Source organism: Piliocolobus tephrosceles, chromosome 6 (genome assembly GCF_002776525.5).
Source record: "Piliocolobus tephrosceles isolate RC106 chromosome 6, ASM277652v3, whole genome shotgun sequence".
In the NCBI taxonomy this organism is placed as follows: domain Eukaryota; kingdom Metazoa; phylum Chordata; class Mammalia; order Primates; family Cercopithecidae; genus Piliocolobus; species Piliocolobus tephrosceles.
Genome location: NC_045439.1, coordinates 54,241,715 through 54,263,007, shown reverse-complemented (window position 1 = coordinate 54,263,007; position 21,293 = coordinate 54,241,715). Strand labels below are relative to the sequence as shown.

The following is a 21,293-nucleotide window of genomic DNA, read 5'->3' as shown; positions in this document are numbered from 1 at the left end:
AATGAGATCACTTGGACTCGGGAAGGGGAACATCACACACTGGGGCCTATCATGGGGAGGGGGGAGGGGGGAGGGATTGCATTGGGGAGTTATACCTGATATAAATGATGAATTGATGGGTGCTGACGAGTTGATGGGTGCAGCACACCAACATGGCACATGTATACATATGTAACCTGCACGTTATGCACATGTACCCTAGAACTTAAAGTATAATAAAAAAAAAAAAAAATAATAATAAGAAATTCAGGTGGCTAAACTGGGTTTGTGATGGTGAAATTGACATTTTTGTGGCAGAAGACTTAGGAGAATTAATAGAAGGAAAAAAAAATCTGGAAGTCAGACTTCTCCAATGGCAGTAAGATTATTTTATGATAAAAGGTTTGCCGTTCAAATACTATGAAGTAGATTTTTGAAATTATTCTGATCAGTAGTGATGAGAAGTTATAAAATATTTCAGTCACTACCATAAGATCACAGATATACAAAACTTTCTATTTTTGCCCTAAGGAGATCAAAGTATTACATGGCAATCTGCAGAAACAGCTCCTATACTGGGCTGCTCCTTATTTATTGATATGTAAGAACCTTTACATTTTACAGTGAAATGAGGACATATTTGATTCTACAGATTAGGAAAATAATATATTTAGAATTTCCAGAGTACGGTATTTGGCACATAACAGACAACTATTATTATATAAATTTGTTAGCTTTAATTGCCAATTTATTCAGAAGTCACAAGTTTCCTCAGTCATGTAGACTTTTAACCAACTAGATGTAAATGATATTTTAATTTGATATAAGCTAAACTACACAGATTCTTGTGACAAATATATACATATGTTCAGAGAGGTAAGAGAGAGAAAAGAGTGGAAGAGAGAAAAAACATGGAATGTTACTAACAATAAGAAAAAAAAATCCCCTGCCAACTTAAAGCTTACTGTTGACATTAATTATGTTATATAAACAATTACTTCCAACCACATACTTCGTCTTTTTCAAGCTTCATTCTGTAAATTACCTGATCAATATTGAGTTTTTCTGCCTTAGAGATGTTTTAGGAGGGGAAGGGAAAAAAATAAATTCATATTTTAATTCACTGGATTCAGCAGAGCTTGTCAAGAAACCTCCCAAATAAAGGCTAGCATGGATGAAGAAACGCTTTTAGAAGAAAAACTTCAGAGAAAACTACAAATTCTAATCTACCTGTAACAGTTATACTCACCAGAATAGCTGATCCCACTGCCTGCAGTAAATGGAACAATAGAAGTATTTTTAACTTTACCACATATTTTGAAGTTTACTCAAGATTTAGACACATAATGAAAACGTGGCAATCTTGGCTATTATATAGTATTTTTAACTGTTACAAAAATATGCAAGTGCTGAATAAAGAAATGTAAGGAGTAGATTGTTCCAAATTAAAGCTTGATATGGTTTTCAATAGGGGATAGCTGAGAGATACACAAAGATAATTAAAGATTTTTTTTTGAACTTCAGGAAAAGAACACTGAAATATTAGTGAAACTTGTCTTTTGATATAATGACAAGGAATTTTTTGGTTAAGTTCAATTTCCTTTGATAACTAAAAAAATTACTAAAAAAGATTAAATAGGGAGTACATTGTAACAATTTGTACATTTATAGTAAACTGTGTTAATATCATGACATTGACCATACATATTAAAATAAAAATTGAGATAGTTCAGATATTTATAGCAGTTAATTTTTAAATTCTAGAATAATCAAATGTTTAAAAAAATCAAATTTCCTAATTCTAAACCTCCTGAATTATTATGTCAAATTTATAAATTACTCTAAACTTTATCAACAACTTACTTGGTTTGTAGAATATATTAAATGTATCAATCGATCTTACCATCTTTGCCATCTATGGATTTTGACACTTCAATATCAAAATTTTCCTGCATCTGCTGGCCTCTAAAACAATTGAGATGTTCTTGCTCAATTAAATTACTTTCTTCCTCTTCTAGAGGCTGCCAAGTGCCATCAATAAACCACTGTCCACGCATTACTGGTATTTTATCAGCCTCTGAAAAAGAGAAATCACAGAATTATACATTTTAAGATTCAACTTCCCCAAAAGAGACATAGTATCTACAATCTTTTATTTTGCTACTGCTGTCACAAAAACAGATTTTCATGACCCAATACGATCATATAAAGTTTTATTTGTATTTATTTATTTTGAGATATTTATCTTGCTCTGCTGCCCAGGATAGAGTGCAGTGGTGTGACCACAGCTCATTGCAGCCTTGATCTTCCAGGCTAATTTTTATACTATTCTGGTAGAGATGTGGTTTTGCCATGTTGCCCAGGCCAGTCTCAAACTCCTGGGCTCAAGAGATGCGCCCACTTTGGCCTCCTAAAGTGCTAGGATTACAGGTATGAGCCGCTGCGCCTGGCCCATTTAAAGTTTTAAAATCCAGATTTTGAGCCAGAGTGTATCATATTCTATAGCATATACTTTTACTTATATTAAATATTACACCTAAAAATCACTTTAGCACTAGAAAAATAGATGAGCAGCTATGTATATAATTGAGACTCTGAGTAACCAAAATTAGCAGCCTAAGGCGTTAAAACGAGTTTCATGCAAGGCTCTGATGATAGTTCCAATGTCTTAGAAAACATTAATATAAAATCCAGAATAGTGTTTAGAAATAGTGTGTGTGGTAGTAGTGTGTGGCACTTTTTAGAGCTGCCTTAGAGACTAGAGGCTTCTAGTAAGTATACAGGATAAATGAAACTATTATATTAGCAAATATTTAATCTATTTTAGGGAAAAAAATTTTTTTCTTGGCTAACTTTTGATTAAACACTGTCCCTAGAAACCTAAGGCTTCCAGTTGTTATTTAAAATAAACCACAACTGTCAGCTAAGCTATCTTGAATTCTTTAACACAATTTTTTAATATAGCAAAAATAAAATAAAAATAACAAAACCCTAAAAGTAAAAAGCAAAATGAAACAAATGAATCTAATCATGTAGAATGTGGGTGGTTTAATCACATAAAGAGAAATTATTTCAAGTGAATTTAAAACTCTGTCATTTATACATACATCTTTGGAAATAAAATATGGAGAAAAAGAACAGCAAACATCTTAAATCTTTTGCAATAACCATATTGTCAGTAATACTATTTGTATTACTAATTTGAAACTGTAGGTTAAGATGAATGTGTTCATTTTATTAATATCATTAGGAACCTAGATTTTAAGCATAAAACAAAAGAGATACAATTATAAAAATCAAATAAAAAAGCTTGTAATCATAAATTTTAATGAAAAATTTCAGTATGGACTAATGATGTATTTTCTCTTTGAAAAAAAGGTCCTAGTTAAGGCCTAGAATTGAAGACAAACCCAGTATAAGTGAACACTCCTAATACAAAGATTGTGAACTGTAAATATCATTTCCCATTAAAAGAAACCAAGAGTCCTTGAAAAAAAAATGGCTAAACTTCAGGTTTGAGACAAGAAATATACTAGATGATCTTGAAACATCTTGTCATACCAGATTTGTACTGTGATGTATTTAAAATTTTCTATTATGTGTTTCTATTGCTACTTGCATTCTCCTATATTCTGCTATAGTGATTCTGGTATATTTAGGTGTTTGTTGTGTCATTTGGTACCTAGATACCAAAAAATATTATAACTTCATTGTGAATTATGGCTTTAACCACTATAAACATACTGTCATACTGAATAGTTTTTGCCTGGATTCTACTTTATCAAAATGGAAACTCCTGATTTCTTATTTTTTCCATTTGCCTGTAATATCTTTACATATTCCTTTATTTTTGATGGCTGGAATCACTGTTTTATACGTCTCTTATGTAAGGCATAGAATTGGGTTTTGCTTTATAAAGCCATTTGAACATCTTTTTATTTTAATAGATGAGTTAAGCACATTTATGTTTACTAATATGATTGACATATTTGAACTCAACTCTATATAGTTACCATGTTTATTATTCACATTTATTCTTTTTTTTTCCCTTTATGTTGTATTTCTGCTATTTTTGCTTTTTTTGTACTTTCTTTTGGTAGTTAGGAAAATTTTAATTTTTTGTTCCAGTGGTTCTCTCTCTCTCTCTCTCTCTGTGGTGGTGGTGGCGTGTATGTGTGTGTATGTATGTGTTTTAGAGTAACCCAAATCTCCTTTTTGCTTACTTTACTTTTTATTATCTAGTCAATCCATTTAAATGGTATTGTATGACTCTCATTTATTACCTATATTGTGGAGAATGACCTTAATTCTCTCTTTCTCTGTTCACTCACTAATTTTTAGTTTTATTCTTTTTACTTTGTCAGAACATAAAAAAATTATACCTATGTCCCCAGCACTGTTTTAAGTCTTGGGTCTACATTTAAATACAGTAAATTATCACCACATATTTCCTAAATTCTTGTGTGTTCAAACTGTTTATCTGATACTCTAAAGACAGGTTGGCTAGCTTGTGCTTTATTTCTTCGAGTTTTTAAAAATGGTGCTCCACTGTAGCCTTCCTTTGAATATTGTTCTAGGCCAGGTGCAGCGACTCATGCCTGTAATCCCAGAACTTTGAGAGGCTGAAGCAGGTGGATCACTTGAGGCCAGGAGTTTGAGACCAGCCTGGCCAACATAGCAAAACCCCATCTCTACTAAAAATATAAAAATTAGCTAGGCATGGTGGTGCATGCCTATAATACCAGCTACAGGAGGCTGAGGCATGAGAATCACTTGAACCGGGGAGGTTGAGGTTGCAGTGAGCCAAGATCATGCCACTGCACTCTAGCCTGAGTGACAGAATGAGACAGAAAAAAAAAAAAAAAAAAAAAAACGAATATTGTTCTTAAGGAATCTGATGTCAGCCTTTTAATAATATAATCTTTTTTCCCCTCTCAAGAGGTCCAGGAAAAAAGTCTTTAAAATCTAATAGTTTTAACTAGGCTATGACTCAGAGCTGTTCTGTATTAATCTGTCCATGATGCGCCTTTTAATACGTAAAATTTCAAATTTCCTATTATTTCTGAAAAGTGTTCTTGAGTTATGGTTTAATTAGTTCTGTTCTAGTGATTTGCTTTTCTTCTTCAGGGACTCCAATTTTAAGTATGTTAGGTCTTCTTTTGTCTATATTGAATTTAAACTACTTTTTACATTCTCTTGGTTGTTTTCCTTCCTTTTATCAATGGTTGTTATTAGATTTTTATTTGAATCTATTCTCCTATTGGCACCTTGTAATTAATATATAGTAGTCCCCCCTTGTCCATGGGGGATACATTCCAAGACCCCCACTGGATGCCTGAAGCCTTAAATAGTACTGAACTCTATATACAATGTTTTTGTAATATACACATATTTATGATAAAGCTTACTTTATAAATTAGGCACAATAAGAGATCAACAACTAATAATAAAATCCAACAATTATAACAATATGCTAGCATCACTACTCTTGCACTTTGGAGCCATTATTAAATAAAATAAAGGCTACTTGAACACAAGCACTTCAAAACCACCACAGTTGATCTGATAACCAAGACAGCTACTAAATGACTAATGGACCAGTGGCATAAACAGTTGCATATCCTAGACAAAGGAATAACTCCCATCCTGGGCAGGATGGAGCAAGATGGCTGGAGACTTCATCACACCAATCAGAAAAGCATCCAATTTAAAACTTGTAATTGTGGCTGGATACAGTGGCTCATGCCTGTGATCCCAGTACTTTGGGAAGCCGAGGCAGGAGGATCACCTGAGGTCAGGAGTTTGAGACCAGACTGGCCAACATGGTGAAACCTCGTCTTTACTAAAAATACAAAAATCAGCCAGGCATGGTGGTGCACACCTACAGTCCCAGCTACTTGGGAGGCTGATGCAGGAGAATTGCTTGAACCCAGGAGGCAGAGGTTGCAGTGAGCTGAGATCATGCTGAGAGACAGGACTAGCTGGATTTCCTAGGCCGACTAAGAATCCCTAAGCCTAGCTGGAAAGGTGACTGCATCCATCTTTAAACCGGGCTTGCAACTTAGCTCACACCTGACCAATCAGGTAGTAAAGAGAGCTCACCAAAAAGCTAATTAGGCAAAAACAGGAGGTAAAGAAACAGCCAATCATCTATTGCCTGAGAGCACAGTGGGAGGGACAATGATCGGGATATAAACCCAGGTGTTTGAGCCAGCAAGGGCTACCCTCTTTGGGTCCCCTCCCTTTGTATGGGAGCTCTGTTTTCACTCTATTAAACCTTGCAACTGCCCTCTCTTCTGGTCCTTAATTAAGGCTCAAGCTGAGCTTCTGCTTTGTCCACCACTAACGTTTGCTGCCATCACAGACCCGCCGCTGACTTCCATTCCTCCGGATCCAGCAGAGTGCCCGCTGTGCTCCGGATCCAGCGAGGCGCCCACTGCCGCTACCAATTGGGCTAAAGGCTTGCCGTTGTTCCTGCACAGCTAAGTGCCTGGGTTCATCCTAACCGAGCTGAACACTGGTCACTGGTTTCCAAGGTTCTCTTCCGTGACCCATGGCTTCTAATAGAGCTCTAACACTCACCACAGGGCCCAAGATTCCATTCCTTGGAATCTGTGAGGCCAAGAACCCCAGGTCAGAGAACACGAGGCTTGCCACCGTCTTGGAAGCAGCCCACGACCATCTTGGGAGCTCTGGGAGCAAGGATCCCCGATATTTGGTGACCAGGAAGGGACCTCCAAAATGGTAATATTGGACCACTTTCGCTTGCTATTCTGTCCTATTCTTCCTTAGAATTGGAGAAAATACCGGGCACCTGCTGGCCATTAAAAACGATTAGTGTGGCTGCCAGACTTAAGACTCAGGTGTGAGGCTATCTGTGGAAAGGCTTTCTAACAACCCCCAGCCCTTCTGGGTTGGGAGCATTGGTCTGCCTAGAATCAGCTTCTGCTTTCAATTTTCCTGGGGAAGCCCAGGGCCGACTAGAGGCAGAAAGCTGTTGTCCCAAACTCCTGGCATCAGCCGGCTGAGATCATGGCTAGTCTCTATTCAACAGTCACCCGTGCGTGCACCCCTACCTTTCCTTCTGACCCATACCCTGGGTCCCGACCACGACTTTCTTGAAAGTGTAGCCCCAAAATTCTCCTTACCTCTGAATCTACTTCCTCTGATCCCTGCCTCCTAGGTGCTAATGGTTCAGACTTTCATTTCCTCTAGCAAGTTGTATCTCCAAAGGGATCTAAGGAAGCTCTACGCTGTGTCCTTAGGCATCTAGGCTGGCATCTAGGCTATAAACCTAGGGATTCTTATCCCTAGTGTCCCTCCGGATTTAGATATACAGCTCTCGACATGGGCAGTTACGTAGGACCCGTTCCCCACCACCCTTGCCAGGGCCCCAAGTTTGTAATGGCTAAGAGGAGGGGAGAGAGAGAGACGGAGGAGAAAGAGAAAGAGAGAGAGACAGGGGGAGAGAGAGATGGAGGAGAGACAGAGACGGAGGAGGAAGAGAGAGAGACGGAGGACAGAGAGAGACGGAGGAGAGAGAGAGAGAGACGGAGGAGAGAGATGGGGAGACAAAGAGAGAAAGAGAAATAGTAAATAAAACCAGTGTGCTCTATTCCTTTAAAAGCCAGAGTAAATTTAAAACTATAATTGATAATTGAAGGTCTTCTCCGTGACCCTGTAACACTCCAATTATTACCTTGTTGTCAGTGTAAACAAGGGCGTAGCCTGAAAACACTGAGACCACTGACAACTTGTAGCTTTCCTATCAAAAATCCTTAACGCAGTAACCCGCGGATGCCTTCAATCTGTAGCGGCAACTGCTTTGCTAACAGAAGAAAGTAGAAAAGTAACTTAGAGGAAACCTCACTGTGAGCTTCCTAGTTCAGAATTATTCTAAGTCAAAAAACCAAAAAGGTAGCTTACTAACTCAAAAATCTTAACGTATGGGGCTATTCTGTTTAAAAAAAGGTAATTTAACACTAACTACTGATAATTCCCTTAACCCAGCAAATTTGGTAACGGGGGATTTAAATCTTAATTACCATACAAAGGTCTGACCAGACCTAGGAGGAACTCCCTTCAGGACAGGAGATAGATGGTTCCTCCCAGGTGATGGAGGGAAAAACCAAAATGGGTATTCAGTAATTGATAGGGATACTCTTGTGGAAGCAGAGTTAGAAAAATTGCCGAATAACTGGTCTGCTCAAAGGCGCGAGCTGTTTGCACTCAGCCAAGCCTTAAAGTACTTACAGAATCAAAAAAGATATCTTAATCCTGACTCAAAAGGTTACCTACATCCTCTCTGAAACGAATTTGCCTAAGAACTGTTGTTTATGGGAATGCATCTTGATGGGGCGGCTGGGTTTTATGAAATACTCCGGAACCCAGCCCAGCTCTAGGACTCACCCCTGAGCACAAAGGCAATGTTGGGCACGCTAGTAAAGGACCACTAGAATCCAGCAGCCTGGACCCCTTTCTTTGTGGTCAAGAAATGAGGGAAAAGGGGTATAGGACTGCTACATCGGTGAGCGTAACTAATCCGATAAGCAGAGGTCCATGGGTGGTTACGCACCCTGGAAAGGAATAAGCATTAGGACCATAGAGGACGCTCTAGGACTAATGCTCATCGCAAAATGCCCAGGGGTGCTGGCATCCCTATGTTCTTTTTTCAGATGGGAAACATTCCCCCCAAGGCAAAAATGCCCCTAAGATGTATTCTGGAGAACTGGGACCAACTTGACCCTCAGACGCTAAGAAAGAAATGACTCATATTCTTCTGCAGTACCGCCTGGCCATGATAACCTCTTCAAAAGGGAGAAACCTGGCCTCCTGAAGGAAGTATAAATTATAACACTATCTTACAGCTAGACCTCTTTTGTAGAAAAGAAGGCAAGTGGAGTGAAGTGCCATATGTACAAACCTTCTTTTCATTAAGAGACAACTCACAATTATGTAAAAAGTGTGATTTATGCCCTACAGGAAGCCCTCAGAGTCTACCTCCCTACCCCAGCGTCCCCCCGACTCCTTCCCCAGCTAATAAGGACCCCCCTTCAACCCAAACGGTCCACAAGGAGAGAGACAAAGGGGTAAACAATGAACCAAAGAGTGTCAACATTCCCCGATTATGCCCCCTCCAAGCAGTGGGAGGAGGAGAATTAGGCCCAGCCAGAGTGCATGTAGGGCCTTTTTCTCTCTCAGACTTAAAGGAAATTAAAATAGACCTAGGTAAATTCTCAGATAACCCTGATGGCTACACATTGATGTTTTACAAGGGTTAGGACAATCCTTTGATCTGACATGGAGAGATATAATGTTACTGCTAAATCAGACACTAACCCCAAATGAGAAAAGTGCTGCCGTAACTGCAACCCGAGAGTTTGGCGATCTCTGTTATCTCAGTCAGGTCAATGATAGGATGACAACAGAGGAAAGAGAACAATTCCCCACAGGCCAGCAGGCAGTTCCCAGTGTAGACCCTCAATGGGACTCAGAATCAGAACATGGAGATTGGTGCCGCAGACATTTGCTAACTTGCACGCTAGAAGGACTAAGGAAAACTATCAAGACGCCTATGAATTATTCAATGAGGCCCACCATAACACAGAGAAAAGAAGAAAATCCTACCACCTTTCTGGAGAGACTAAGGGAGGCATTGAGAAAGCACACCTCACTGTCACCTGACTCTATTGAAGGTCAACTAATCTTAAAGGATAGGTTTATCACTCAGTCAGCTGCAGACATTAGAAAAAAACTTCAGAAGTCTGCCTGAGGCCCAGAGCAAAACTTAGAAACCCTATTGAACTTGGCAACCTAGGTTTTTTATAATAGAGATCAGGAGGAGCAGGCGGAATGGGACAAATGGGATACAAAAAGGCCACCACTTTAGTCACGGCCTTCAGGCAAGCGGATTTTGGAGGCTCTGAAAAAGGGAAAGGCTGGGCACATCAAATGCCTAATAGGGCTTGCTCCAATGTGGTCTACAAGGACACTTTAAAAAAGATTGTCCAGATAGAAATAAGCCGCCCCCTCGTCCATGCCCCTTATGTCAAGGGAATCACTGGAAGGCCCACTGCCCCAGGGGATGAGGGTCCTCTGAGTCAGAAGCCACTAACCAGATGATCCAGCAGCAGGACTGAGGGTGCCTGGGGCAAGTGCCAGCCCATGCCATCACCCTCACAGAGCCCTGGGTATGCTTGACCATTGAGGGCCAGGAGGTTAACTGTCTCCTGGACACTGGTGCGGTCTTCTCAGTCTCACTCTCCTGTCCCGGACAACTGTCCTCCAGATCTGTCACTATCCGAGGAGTCCTAGGACAGCCAGTCACTAGATACTTCTCCCAGCCACTAAGTTGTGACTGGGGAACTTCACTCCTTTCACGTGCTTTTCCAATTACGCCTGAAAGCCCTACTCCTTTGTTAGGGAAAGACATTTATTCTAGTAAAAGCAGGGGCCATTATACACCTGAACATAGGAGAAGGAACACCTGTTTGTTGTCCCCTGCCGGAAGAAGGAATTAATCATGAAGTCTGGCCAACAGAAGGGACAAAATGGATGAGCAAAAAATGCCCGTCCTGTTCAAATTAAACTAAAGGATCTTGCCTCATTTCCCTACCAAGGGCAGTACCCCCTTAGACCCAAGGCCCAACAAGGACTCAAAAAAATTGTTAAGGACCTAAAAGCCTAGTAAAAGCATGCAATAGCTCCTGCAATACTCCAATTTTAGGAGTACAGAAACCCAACGGACAGTGGAGGTTAGTGAAATATCTCAGGATTATCAATGAGGCCATTGTCCCTCTATACCCAGGTGTACCTAACCCTTATATTCTGCTTTCCCAAATACCAGAGGAAGCAGAGTGGTTTACAGTCCTGGACCTTAAGGATGCCTTTTTCTGCATCCCTATATATCCTGACTCTCAATTCTTGTTTGCTTTTGAAGATCCTTTGCACCCAACGTCTCAACTCACCTGGACTGTTTTCCCCCAAGGGTTCAGGGATAGCCCCCATCTATTTGGCCAGGCACTAGCCCAAGACTTGAGCCAGTTCTCATACCTGGACACTCTTGTCCTTTGGTACGTGGATGATTTACTTTCAGCTGCCCGTTCAGAAACCTTGTGCCATCAAGCCACCCAAGTGCTCTTAAATTTCCTCACTACCTGTGGCTACAAGGTTTCCACATCAAAGCTGTAAAACTACAAACAGTTCTTCAAATGGAGCCCCAGATATAGTCCATGACTAAGATCTACCACAGGCCCCTGGACTGGCCTGCTAGCCCATGCTCCGTTGTTAATGACATCGAACGCACCCCTTCCGAGGAAATCTCAACTACACAACCCCTACTACGCCCCAATTGAGCAGGAAGCAGAGCAGTCACCGGCCAACCTCCCCAAAAGCACTTGGGTTTTCCTGTTTGCGGGGGGACAGAGAGACAGGACTAGCTGGATTTCCTAAGCTGACTAAGAATCCCTAAGCCTAGCTGGGAAGGTGACCGCATCCACCTTTAAACACCGGGCTTGCAACTTAGCTTACACCCGACCAATCAGGTAGTAAAGAGAGTTCACTAAAAAGCTAATTAGGCAAAAATAGGAGGTAAAGAAGTAGACAATCATCTATCGCCTGAGAGCACAGTGGGAGGGACAATGATCAGAATATAAACCCAGGCATTTGAGCCAGCAATGGCTACCCTCTTTAGGTCCCCTCCCTTTGTACAGGAGCTCTGTTTTCACTATTAAATCTTGCAACTGCCCTCTCTTCTGGTCCGTGTTTGTTAAGACGCGAGCTGAGCTTCCGCTCGCCATCCACCACTGTTGTTTGCTGCTGTTGCAGACCTGCCGCTGACTTCCATCCCTCAGGATCCGGCAGGGTGACCGCTGTGCTCCTGATCAAGCAAGGCGCCCACTGAACCCCCCATTGGGCTAAAGGTTTGCCATTGTTCCTGCACGGCTAAGTGCCTGAGTTCGTCCTAATCGAGCTGAACACTAGTCACTGGTTTCCAAAGTTCTCTTCCGTGACCCATGGCTTCTAATAGAGCTCTAACACTCACCACATGGCCCAAGATTCCATTCCTTGGAATCTGTGAGGCCAAGAACAGGAGGCTTGCCACCATCTTGGAAGTGGCTGGCCGCCATCTTGGGAGCTCTGGGAGCAAGGACCCCCAGTAACAGTGCCATTGCACTCCAGCCTGGGTGACAGAGAAAGACTCTGTCTCAAAAAAACCAAAACCAAAAACAAGTTATAATTGCTTATTTCTGGAATTTTCCATTTAATATTTTTGGACTCTGGTTGACTGGTTAACTGAAACTGCAGAAAGCAAAACCACAGCTCTAAAGCTGGATTACTGTAGTCTTCTGAGATGGCTTTGCCTTTCTCTTCAATGTCTTTCCTGTGTTCAATAAAATTTTGTTGCACTTCTTCCTTTTTCACTTCTTTTTTTCTCATGTCAGAGTTTAGATTTCTGCTTCTAAGTTTGTGGTTTTTGTAGTATGTTCACAGATTTGGGATATTTTATTTGGTTGAAGCACTGAGATCCCCTTTCCCTTTGTATTTGCTTTTTCGGGGAGAAGTTTTATCAACTGAAACACTTTCATTCAAATTTCTATATTCCTCTTAAAGTAGCTTTGTGTAGCATTTGATTCATTTCTATTCTTCAGCATTTTGTGAATAGGGTTCTTGGGCTCTTAGTTTAAGAGCATTCACTTCTGCAGATTAGTAAAGAGGAGCACCTATAATGGATGGTGCTATGGTGGAGTTGTTGGGTGGGGGATGGGTTGCCGTGCCTTGTTTCTCTTTCATTTCTCTAGAAGCCTCAATTTTATCCCCACTTCCTTCTTTCCTCTTGCTGCCATGCCTCCATGAAGTATTATCTTTTCTCTGTCTCTTCTTGTAGGAGCAATGCTACTCTGAAGCTTCTTGAAGGAGCAATGCTACTCTGAAGCTGCTACTTGTGGTCCTGCTCACTTTCATACAGCTTAATGTAGCTAGTTCTATAAATTACCAAGTCCTAGACCTGTCTTTGTATTTGGCAAAGTTGGGGACTTTTTCTGAGGGTGATTTTTGTCTGTGCTTTATTTTAACCTCTAGTCCCTTCTTCTCTTTTCTCAGTCTCTCAAGCCTTTCCTTACCCCATTCTTCCCACTCAGAGTTGTAGCAGCAACAGGAACCATTGAATGTATAAAGGTAATTAAAAATTCATGGTATCATCTGTCTTTCAGTAGTGCTGAAAGTGTGAGTTATGTATGGTTTGTGTGTGTGCATGGAGTCCTTTTGTTCCTACAGCTTTTGGGGAGGATATGTGGAGATATTTAGATTTGGACAGTTGCCATTATCTTCCAGACCCAGAAGTTTATCTCATTTAACAGTAATCTTAAAAGGCTATTAATCTCCCAACTTTACAAATGAATAAGCTAAGTCTTAGTGAAACTAAGTAATATACACCATGGAATACTATGCAGCCATAAAAAAGGATGAGTTTGCGTCCTTTGTAGGGACATGGATGCAGCTGGAAACCATCATTCTTAGCAAACTATCACAAGAACAGAAAACCAAACACCGCATGTTCTCACTCATAGGTGGGAACTGAACAATGAGATCACTTGGACTTGGGAAGGGGAACATCACACACCGGGGCCTATCATGGGGAGGGGAGAGGAGGGAGGGATTGCATTGGGAATTATACCTGATATAAATGATGAATTGATGGGTGCTGACGAGTTGATGGATGCAGCACACCAACATGGCACAAGTATACATATGTAACAAACCTGCACGTTATGCACATGTACCCTAGAACTTAAAGTATAATAATAAAAAAAAAGAAAAAGAAAAAACTCAAGCCACACTAAAAAAAAAAAAAAAAAAAAAAAGAAACTAAGTAATTTGCTTAAAGGCACATAGCTACTAGTAATGTGAGAACCAAGATTCCTTTCTTTTTTTTTTGAGACGGAGTCTCGCTCTGTCGCCCAGGCTGGAGGGCAGTGGCCGGATCGCGGCTCACTGCAAGCTCCGCCTCCTGGGTTCCCGCCATTCTCCTGCCTCAGCCTCCCCAGTAGCTGGGACTACAGGCGCCCGCCACCTTGCCCGGCTAGTTCTTTGTATTTTTAGTAGAGATGGGGTTTCACCGTGTTAGCCAAGATGGTCTCGATCTTCTGACCTCGTGATCCACCCGTCTCAGCCTCCCAAAGTGCTGGGATTACAGGTTTGAGCCACCGTGCCCGGCGAGAACCAAGATTCCAACCAAAGTTTGAGTTCAAAGTTCATTCAAGCTCTTTCTACTACATAATACAAACCTATACTCTCAAATATCAAAAGCACATTTTTAGCTCTCATTTAGCTCTCGCCTCCCAAGCAATAGAGGTTCTTTAGTGGTGTTCAACCACAAATAGTCATGAAACCCTTAGCTTCCTGGAAAAAAAATTGAACAAAACAGAATACACAGCTGTTTCTCCTCCTGTATTCTCTATCACAGTGAATGGAAAGCTGACCATATTTAGGTGGCTACTCAAGGCAGAAAACTGGGAGTCATCCAACATGCTACCTCCTTAAGTGCTTCTTACAACTGGACACTAAGTGCTGTTTATTCCATCTCCTAAATCACTTTCAAATTCATCCCTTGCTTATCAGGACTACAGTCATTTTCTGAGTTCACACTAATCATTTCTTGTATTATTTCAGAAGCCTCCTATGTAAACTCAGTATCCCTAGTTTCAACTCTACATCACTCTCACCACCATTACCCAATGCCTACTCACAAGCAAGTGTATATGTAAGCACATGCACATACATTCAGATTTCCTTCATTTACTGTCTCCCCCTTAAAACCCAGAATGTGTTGTGCTGGTTCTTACTTCTGTATCTTGCATATGCTGTTCCTTCTATCTGGGATGCTCTTGCTTGTTTTGTACATTTAGCTAGCTTTTATATTTACTTCTTCAGGAAAGTCTTTCATCACCTTCTATGATTTCACTGAAATAATTCTGTACATGTCTGTCAGTATTTTTCTTAACTGTATTCTATTTAGTCTTCCTCCCTTCCATGGGATTCTTAGATACTGGATTACTGTAGTCTTCTGAGATGGCTTTGCCTTTCTCTTCAATGTCTTTCCTGTGTAAAGTGTTATGTCTTCATACATCTTGAGAACTCAAAAGATAACAGTAACTATCATAGCCAGGAATGGTGGCTCAAACCTGTAATCCCAACACTTAAGGAGGGCAGATCATCTGAGGTCAGGAGTTCGAGACTAACCTGGCCAACGTGGTGAAACCCTGTCTCCACTAAAAATACAAAAATTAGCTGGGTCTGGTGGCACACGCCTATAATCCCAGCTACTCGGGAGGCTGAGGCAGAAGAATCACTTGAACCCGGGAGGCAGAGGTTGCAGTAAGCTGAGATGTTGCCACTGCACTCTAGCCTGGCAACAGAGCAAGACTACGTCTCAAAAAAAAAAAAAAAAGATACACAGTTTAATGTGACAGGAATCAAGCTATGTAAAATTATTTCTTATATCAAAGCCTTTTCAAACATATTTTCTCAAATTACCATAAACAAAACCATTTTCTATGGTGACTAATTTTTTGCATGCTCTCCATGCCTATGATATTCAACACCTGTATCTCTTATTCTACATTACTAATATAACTTACTTATCAATCTGCTCATCAAAATATCTATGTCCTTATCTACTATTTTCTGTTCCTATTTATGTAAGTAACATATGGAGCAGTCTTTACAGCATCTATCATCTATACCAGTATAATTAGTGGAGCCTACACATTCTTTATTATTGCAAGACAATGGCAGACGTTCTTCACACCTATCACTAAGCCCTGCTTGACTTTAACACAACTGGTTGCATGCTATTCATGATACTGAAAATCCTGAAGAGTGCCTGAACATAAAAAAAGATATATTAGAGTCACTTGGGAGAGAAATATGTAATAATTTAAATGTGACTTTCACTATTGTTTTTTTTTTTTGAGACATGGTCTCACTCTGTTACCCAGGCTGGAGTGGAGTGGCACCATCTCAGCTCACTGTAACCTCTGCCTCCCAGGTTCAAGCGATTCTCCTGCCTCAGCCTCCAGAGTGCCAGGAATACAGGGGTGCACCACCATGCCTGGCTAACTTTTTTATTTTTTTTCTTTTTTTTTTTTTTAGTAGAGTCAAGGTTTCACTATGATAGGCTGGTCTCAAACTCCTGACCTCAAGTGATCTGCCTGCTTCGGCCTCCAAAAGTGCTGGGATTACAGGCGGGTGCCACCACGTCCAGCCATCTTTCACTATTTTTTTTAAAAAGGGTTAGAACTAGAAGAAATTATTTATAATGCATATAGCCATTCTATATTTTCTTTTTAAAAAAATCCTGTACAAGCCAAATAAAAAGTATGAGAAACTCTATTTTAAAATATGGGCAAAGGAGGAGATGCCAAGATGGCCGAATAGAAACAGCTCTGTTCTGTAGGTCCCAGTGAAACCAATACAGAAGGCGGGTGATTTCTGCATTTCCAACTGAGGTACCCCGTTCATTTCATTGAATAAATGAACCCACAGAGAGTGAGCAGAAGCACGGTGGGGTGTTGGTTCACCTGGAAAGTATAAGGAGCCAGGGGACCTCCCTCTGCCAGCCAAGGGAAGCCATGAGGGACTGTGCTACCCAGCTGCGTTACTATGCTTTTCCCATGGTTTTTGCAATCTGCAGATCAGAAGATTCCCTTGTGTGCCTATACCACCAGGGCCCTGGGCTTCAAGCACATAACTGGGTGGCTGTTTGAGCAGACACCGAGCTAGCTGCAGGAATTTTTTCGACACTCAGTGGTTCCAGGAACCCCAGTGAGACAGAATGGTTCACTTCCCTGGAAAGGGGGCTGAAGCCAGGGAGCCAGTGGGTCCCACTCCCACAAAGCCCAGCAAACTAAGAACCACTGGCTTGAAATCCTCAGTCAGCACAGCAGTCTGAAGTCGACCTGGGATGCTGGAACTTTGTTTGGGGGTAGGGGCGTCCACCATTACTGAGGCTTTAGTAGGCGGTTTTCCCCTGACAGTGCTAAGGAGCCTGGGAGGTCTGGACAGGGCGGAACTCACCACAGTGGGGCAAAGCGGCTGTGGCCAGACTGCTTCTCTAGATTCCTCCTCACTGGGCAGGGCACTTCTGAAGAAAAGACAGCAGCCCCAGTCAGGGGCTTACAGATAAAACTCTCAACTCCCTGGGACACAGCACCTGGGGGAAGGGGTGGCTGTGGGCACGAGGCTTCAACAGATTTAATCTTTCCTCCCTGCCAGCTCTGAAGAGAGCAATTGATACAAGGTGATTCTCCCAGCACAGTATACCAGCTCTGCTAAGGGACAGACTGCCTCCTCAAGTGGGTCCCTAACCCCTATACCTCCTGACTGGGAGAGACCTCCCAATACAGGTCGACAGACACCTCATACAGGGGAGCTGTGGCTGGCATCAGGCCAGTGCCCCTCTGGGATCAAGCTTCCAGCGGAAGGAGCAGGCATCAATCTTTGCTGTTCTGCAGCCTCCACTGCAGGTAGGTGAACAGGGTCTGGAATGGACCTCCAGCAAACTGCAGCAGACCTGCAGGAAAGGGGCCTGACTAATAGAAAAAAAACTAACAGAAGGCAACAACATCAACAAAAAAGACCACCACACAAAAACCCCATCCAAAGGTCATCAGCCTCAAAGATCAAAGTTAGATAAATCCACGAAGATGAGGAAAACTCAGTGCAAAACCGGTGAAAATGCCAAAAACCAGAAAGCCTCTTCTCCTCCAAATGACTGCAACTTCTCTCCAGCAAGGATACAAAACTGGACAGAGAATGAGATTGACAAACTGACAGAAGTAGGCTTCAGAAGGCGGGTAATAACAAACTCCTCTGAGCTAAAGGAGCATGTTCTAACCCAATGCATGGAGGCTAAGAACCTTGATAAAGGTTATAGGAACTGCTAACTAGAACAACCAGTTTAAAGAGGAACATAAATGACGTGATGGAGCTGAAAAACACAGTCCAAGAACTTCATGAAGCATGTGCAAGAATCAATAGCCAAATTGATCAAGTGGAAGAAAGGATATCAGAGATTGAAGATCAACTGACTGAAATAAGGCATGAAGAAAAGATTAGAGAAAAAAAGAATGAAAAGGAATGAACAAAGCCTCCAAGAAATATGGGACTATGTGAAAAGACGAAACCTACGTTTAATTGGTATACCTGAAAGTGGTGGGGAGAATGGAGTCAAGTTGGAAAACACACTTCAGGATATTATCCAGGAGAACTTCCCCAGCCTAGCAAGGCAGGCCAACATTCAAATTCAGGAAATACAGAAACCACCACTTAGATACTGCTCGAGAAGAGCAACCCCAAGACACATAATTGTCAGATTCTCCATGGTTGAAACAAAGGAAAAAATGTTAAGGGCAGCCAGAGAGAAAGATCAGGTTGTCTACAAAGGGAAGCCCATCAGACTAACAGCAGATCTCTCTGCAGAAACTTTACAAGCCAGAAGAGAGTGGGGGCCAATATTCAACATTCTCAAGGAAAAGAATTTGTAACCCAGAATTTCATATCCAGCCAAACTAAGCTTCATAAGCAAAGGAGAAATAAAATCCTTTACAAACAAGCAGATGCTGAGGGATTCTGTCTCTACCAGGTCTGCCTTACAAGAGCTCCTGAAGGAAGCACTAAATATGAAAAGGGAAAACTGGTATCAGCCACTGCAAAAACAAAACAAAATATAAAGACCAATGACACTATGAAGAAACCACATCAAATGATGTGCAAAATAACCAGCTAACATCATGATAACAGAATCAAATTCACACATAACAATATTAATCTTAAATGTACATGGGCTAACTGCCCCAAATAAAAGACACAGACTGGAAAATTGGATAGAGTCAAGACCCATTGGTGTGCTGTATTCAGGAGACCCATCTCATGTGCTAAGACACACACTGGCTCAAAATAAAGGGATGGAGGAATATTTACCAAGCAAATGCAATGAAAAAAAGAACAGGGGTTGCAATCCTACTCTCTGATAAAACAGACTTTACCAACAAGGATCAAAAAAGACAAAGAAGGACATTACATAATGGTAAAGGGATCAATGCAACAAGAAGAGCTAACTATCCTAAATATATATGCGCCCAATACAGGAGCACCCAGATTCATAAAACAAATTCTTAGAGACCTACAAAGAGACTTTGACTCCCACACAATAATAATATGAGACTTTAACTACCACTATCAATATGAGATGGATCAATGAGACAGAAAATTAACAAGGATATTCAGGACTTGAACTCAACTCTGGACCAAGATGACCTAATAGACATCTACAGAACTCTCCACCCCAATCAACAGAATACACATTCTTCTCAGTGCCACACAGCACTCATTCTAAAATCGACCACGTAATTGGAAGTAAAACAATCGTCAGCAAATGCAAAAGAATGGAAATCATAAACAGTCTCTCAGACCACAGTGCAATCAAACTAGAACTCAGGATTAAGAACCTCACTTAAAACCACACAACTACATGGAAATCGAACAACCTGCTCCTGAATGACTACTGGGTAAATCATGAAATTAAGGCAGAAATAAAGAAGTTCTTTGAAACCAATGAGAACAAACAGACAACGAACGAGAATTTCTGGGACACAGCTAAAGCAGTGTTAAGACAGAAATTTATACCATTAAATGCCCACATCAGAAAGCGAGAAAGATCTAAAATCAACATCCTAACATCACAATGAAAAGAACTAGAGAAGCAAGAGCAAACAAATTCAAAAGCTGGCAGAAGGCAAGAAACAGATCAGAGCAGAAGTGAAGGAGATAGAGACATAAAAAACCCTTCAAAAAAATCAATGAATCCAGGAGCTGGGTTTTTGAAAAGATTAACAAAATAGATAGACTGCCAGCTAGACTAATAAAGAAGAAAAGAGAAGAATTAACAAAATAGAGAGACTGCTAGCTAGACTAATAAAGAGGAAGAGAGAAGAATCAAATAGACACAATAAAAGTGATAAAGGGGATATCACCACTAATCCCACAGAAATACAAACTACCATCAGAGAATACCATAAACACCTCTATGCAAATAAAACAGAAAATCTAGAAGAAATAGGGGTCGCTTCCAAGATGGCCAAACAGGAACAGCTCCAGTCTGCAGCTCCCAGCGAGATAGACAAAGAAGTGAATGATTTCTGCATTTCCAACTGAGGTACCTGGTTCATCTCATTGGGACTGGTTGAACAGTGGGTACAGCCCATGGAGGGCAAGGTGAGGCAGGGCGGGGCGTCGCCTCACTCGGGAAGCACAAAGGGTCAGGGGATTTCCCTTTCCTAGCCAAGGGAAGCTGTGACAGACTGTACCTGGAAAAATGGTATACTCCTGACCAAATACTGTGCTATTCCCAGTCTTAGCAACCGGCAGACCAGGATATACCCTCCTGTGCCTGGTTTGGCGGGTCCCACGCCCATGGAACCTTGCTCACTTATAGTGCAACAGTCTGAGATTGACCTTTGAGGGTGCAGCCTGGTGGGCGGAAGGGGCGTCTGCCATTGCTGAGGCTTGAGTAGCTCACAGTGTAAACAAAGAGGCCAGGAAGCACAAACTGGGCAGAACCCACTGCAGCTCAGCAAGGCCTACTGCCTTTATAGATTCCACCTCTGGGGGCAGGGCATAGCTGAACAAAAGGCAGCAGACAGCTTCTGCAGACTTAAATGTCCCTGCCTGACAGCTCTGAAGAGGGCAGTGGTTCTCTCAGCAGGGCATTCAAGCTCTGAGAATGGACAGACTGCCTCCTCAAGCGGATCCCCGACCCCTGTTTGCCTGACTGGGAAACACCTCCCAGTAGGGGCCGACAGACACCTCAAACAGGGCAGTGCCCCTCTGGGATGAAGCTTCCAGAGGAAGGATCAAGCAGCAATATTTGCTGTTCTGCAGCCTCTGTTGGTGATACCCAGGCAAACAGGGTCTGGAGTGGACCTCCAGAAGATTCCAACAGACCTGCAGTTGAGGTACCCGACTCTTAGAAGGAAAACTAACAAACAGAAAGGAATAGCATCAACATCAACAAAAAGGACATCCACACCAAAACCCCATCTGTAGGTCACCATCATCAGAGACCAAAGGTAGATAAAACCACAAAGATGGGGAGAAACCAGAGGAGAAAAGCTGAAAAATCAAAAAAAAAAAAAAAAAAAAAAAAAAATGGAGCGCCTCTTCTCCAAAGGATAGCAGCTCCTTGCCAGCAAGGGAACAAAACTGGATGGAGAATGAGTTTGGTGAGTTGACAGAAGTAGGCTTCAGAAGGTCGG

The 21,293-nt window shown here is 41.6% G+C and overlaps 1 protein-coding gene across 4 annotated transcripts in view; it reads right to left on the bottom strand.

The window, feature by feature from the left end:
- Positions 1 to 21,293, bottom strand: part of DDHD1 (DDHD domain containing 1) — a 120,120-nt gene that overhangs the window by 64,143 nt on the left and 34,684 nt on the right. For all 4 annotated transcript variants that reach the window (XM_023230835.2, XM_023230845.2, XM_023230855.2 and 1 more), the window contains exon 2: positions 1,883 to 2,056. In XM_023230835.2, coding sequence (XP_023086603.1) covers positions 1,883 to 2,056 — 174 coding nt within the window. The remainder of the gene's footprint in view (positions 1 to 1,882; positions 2,057 to 21,293) is intronic.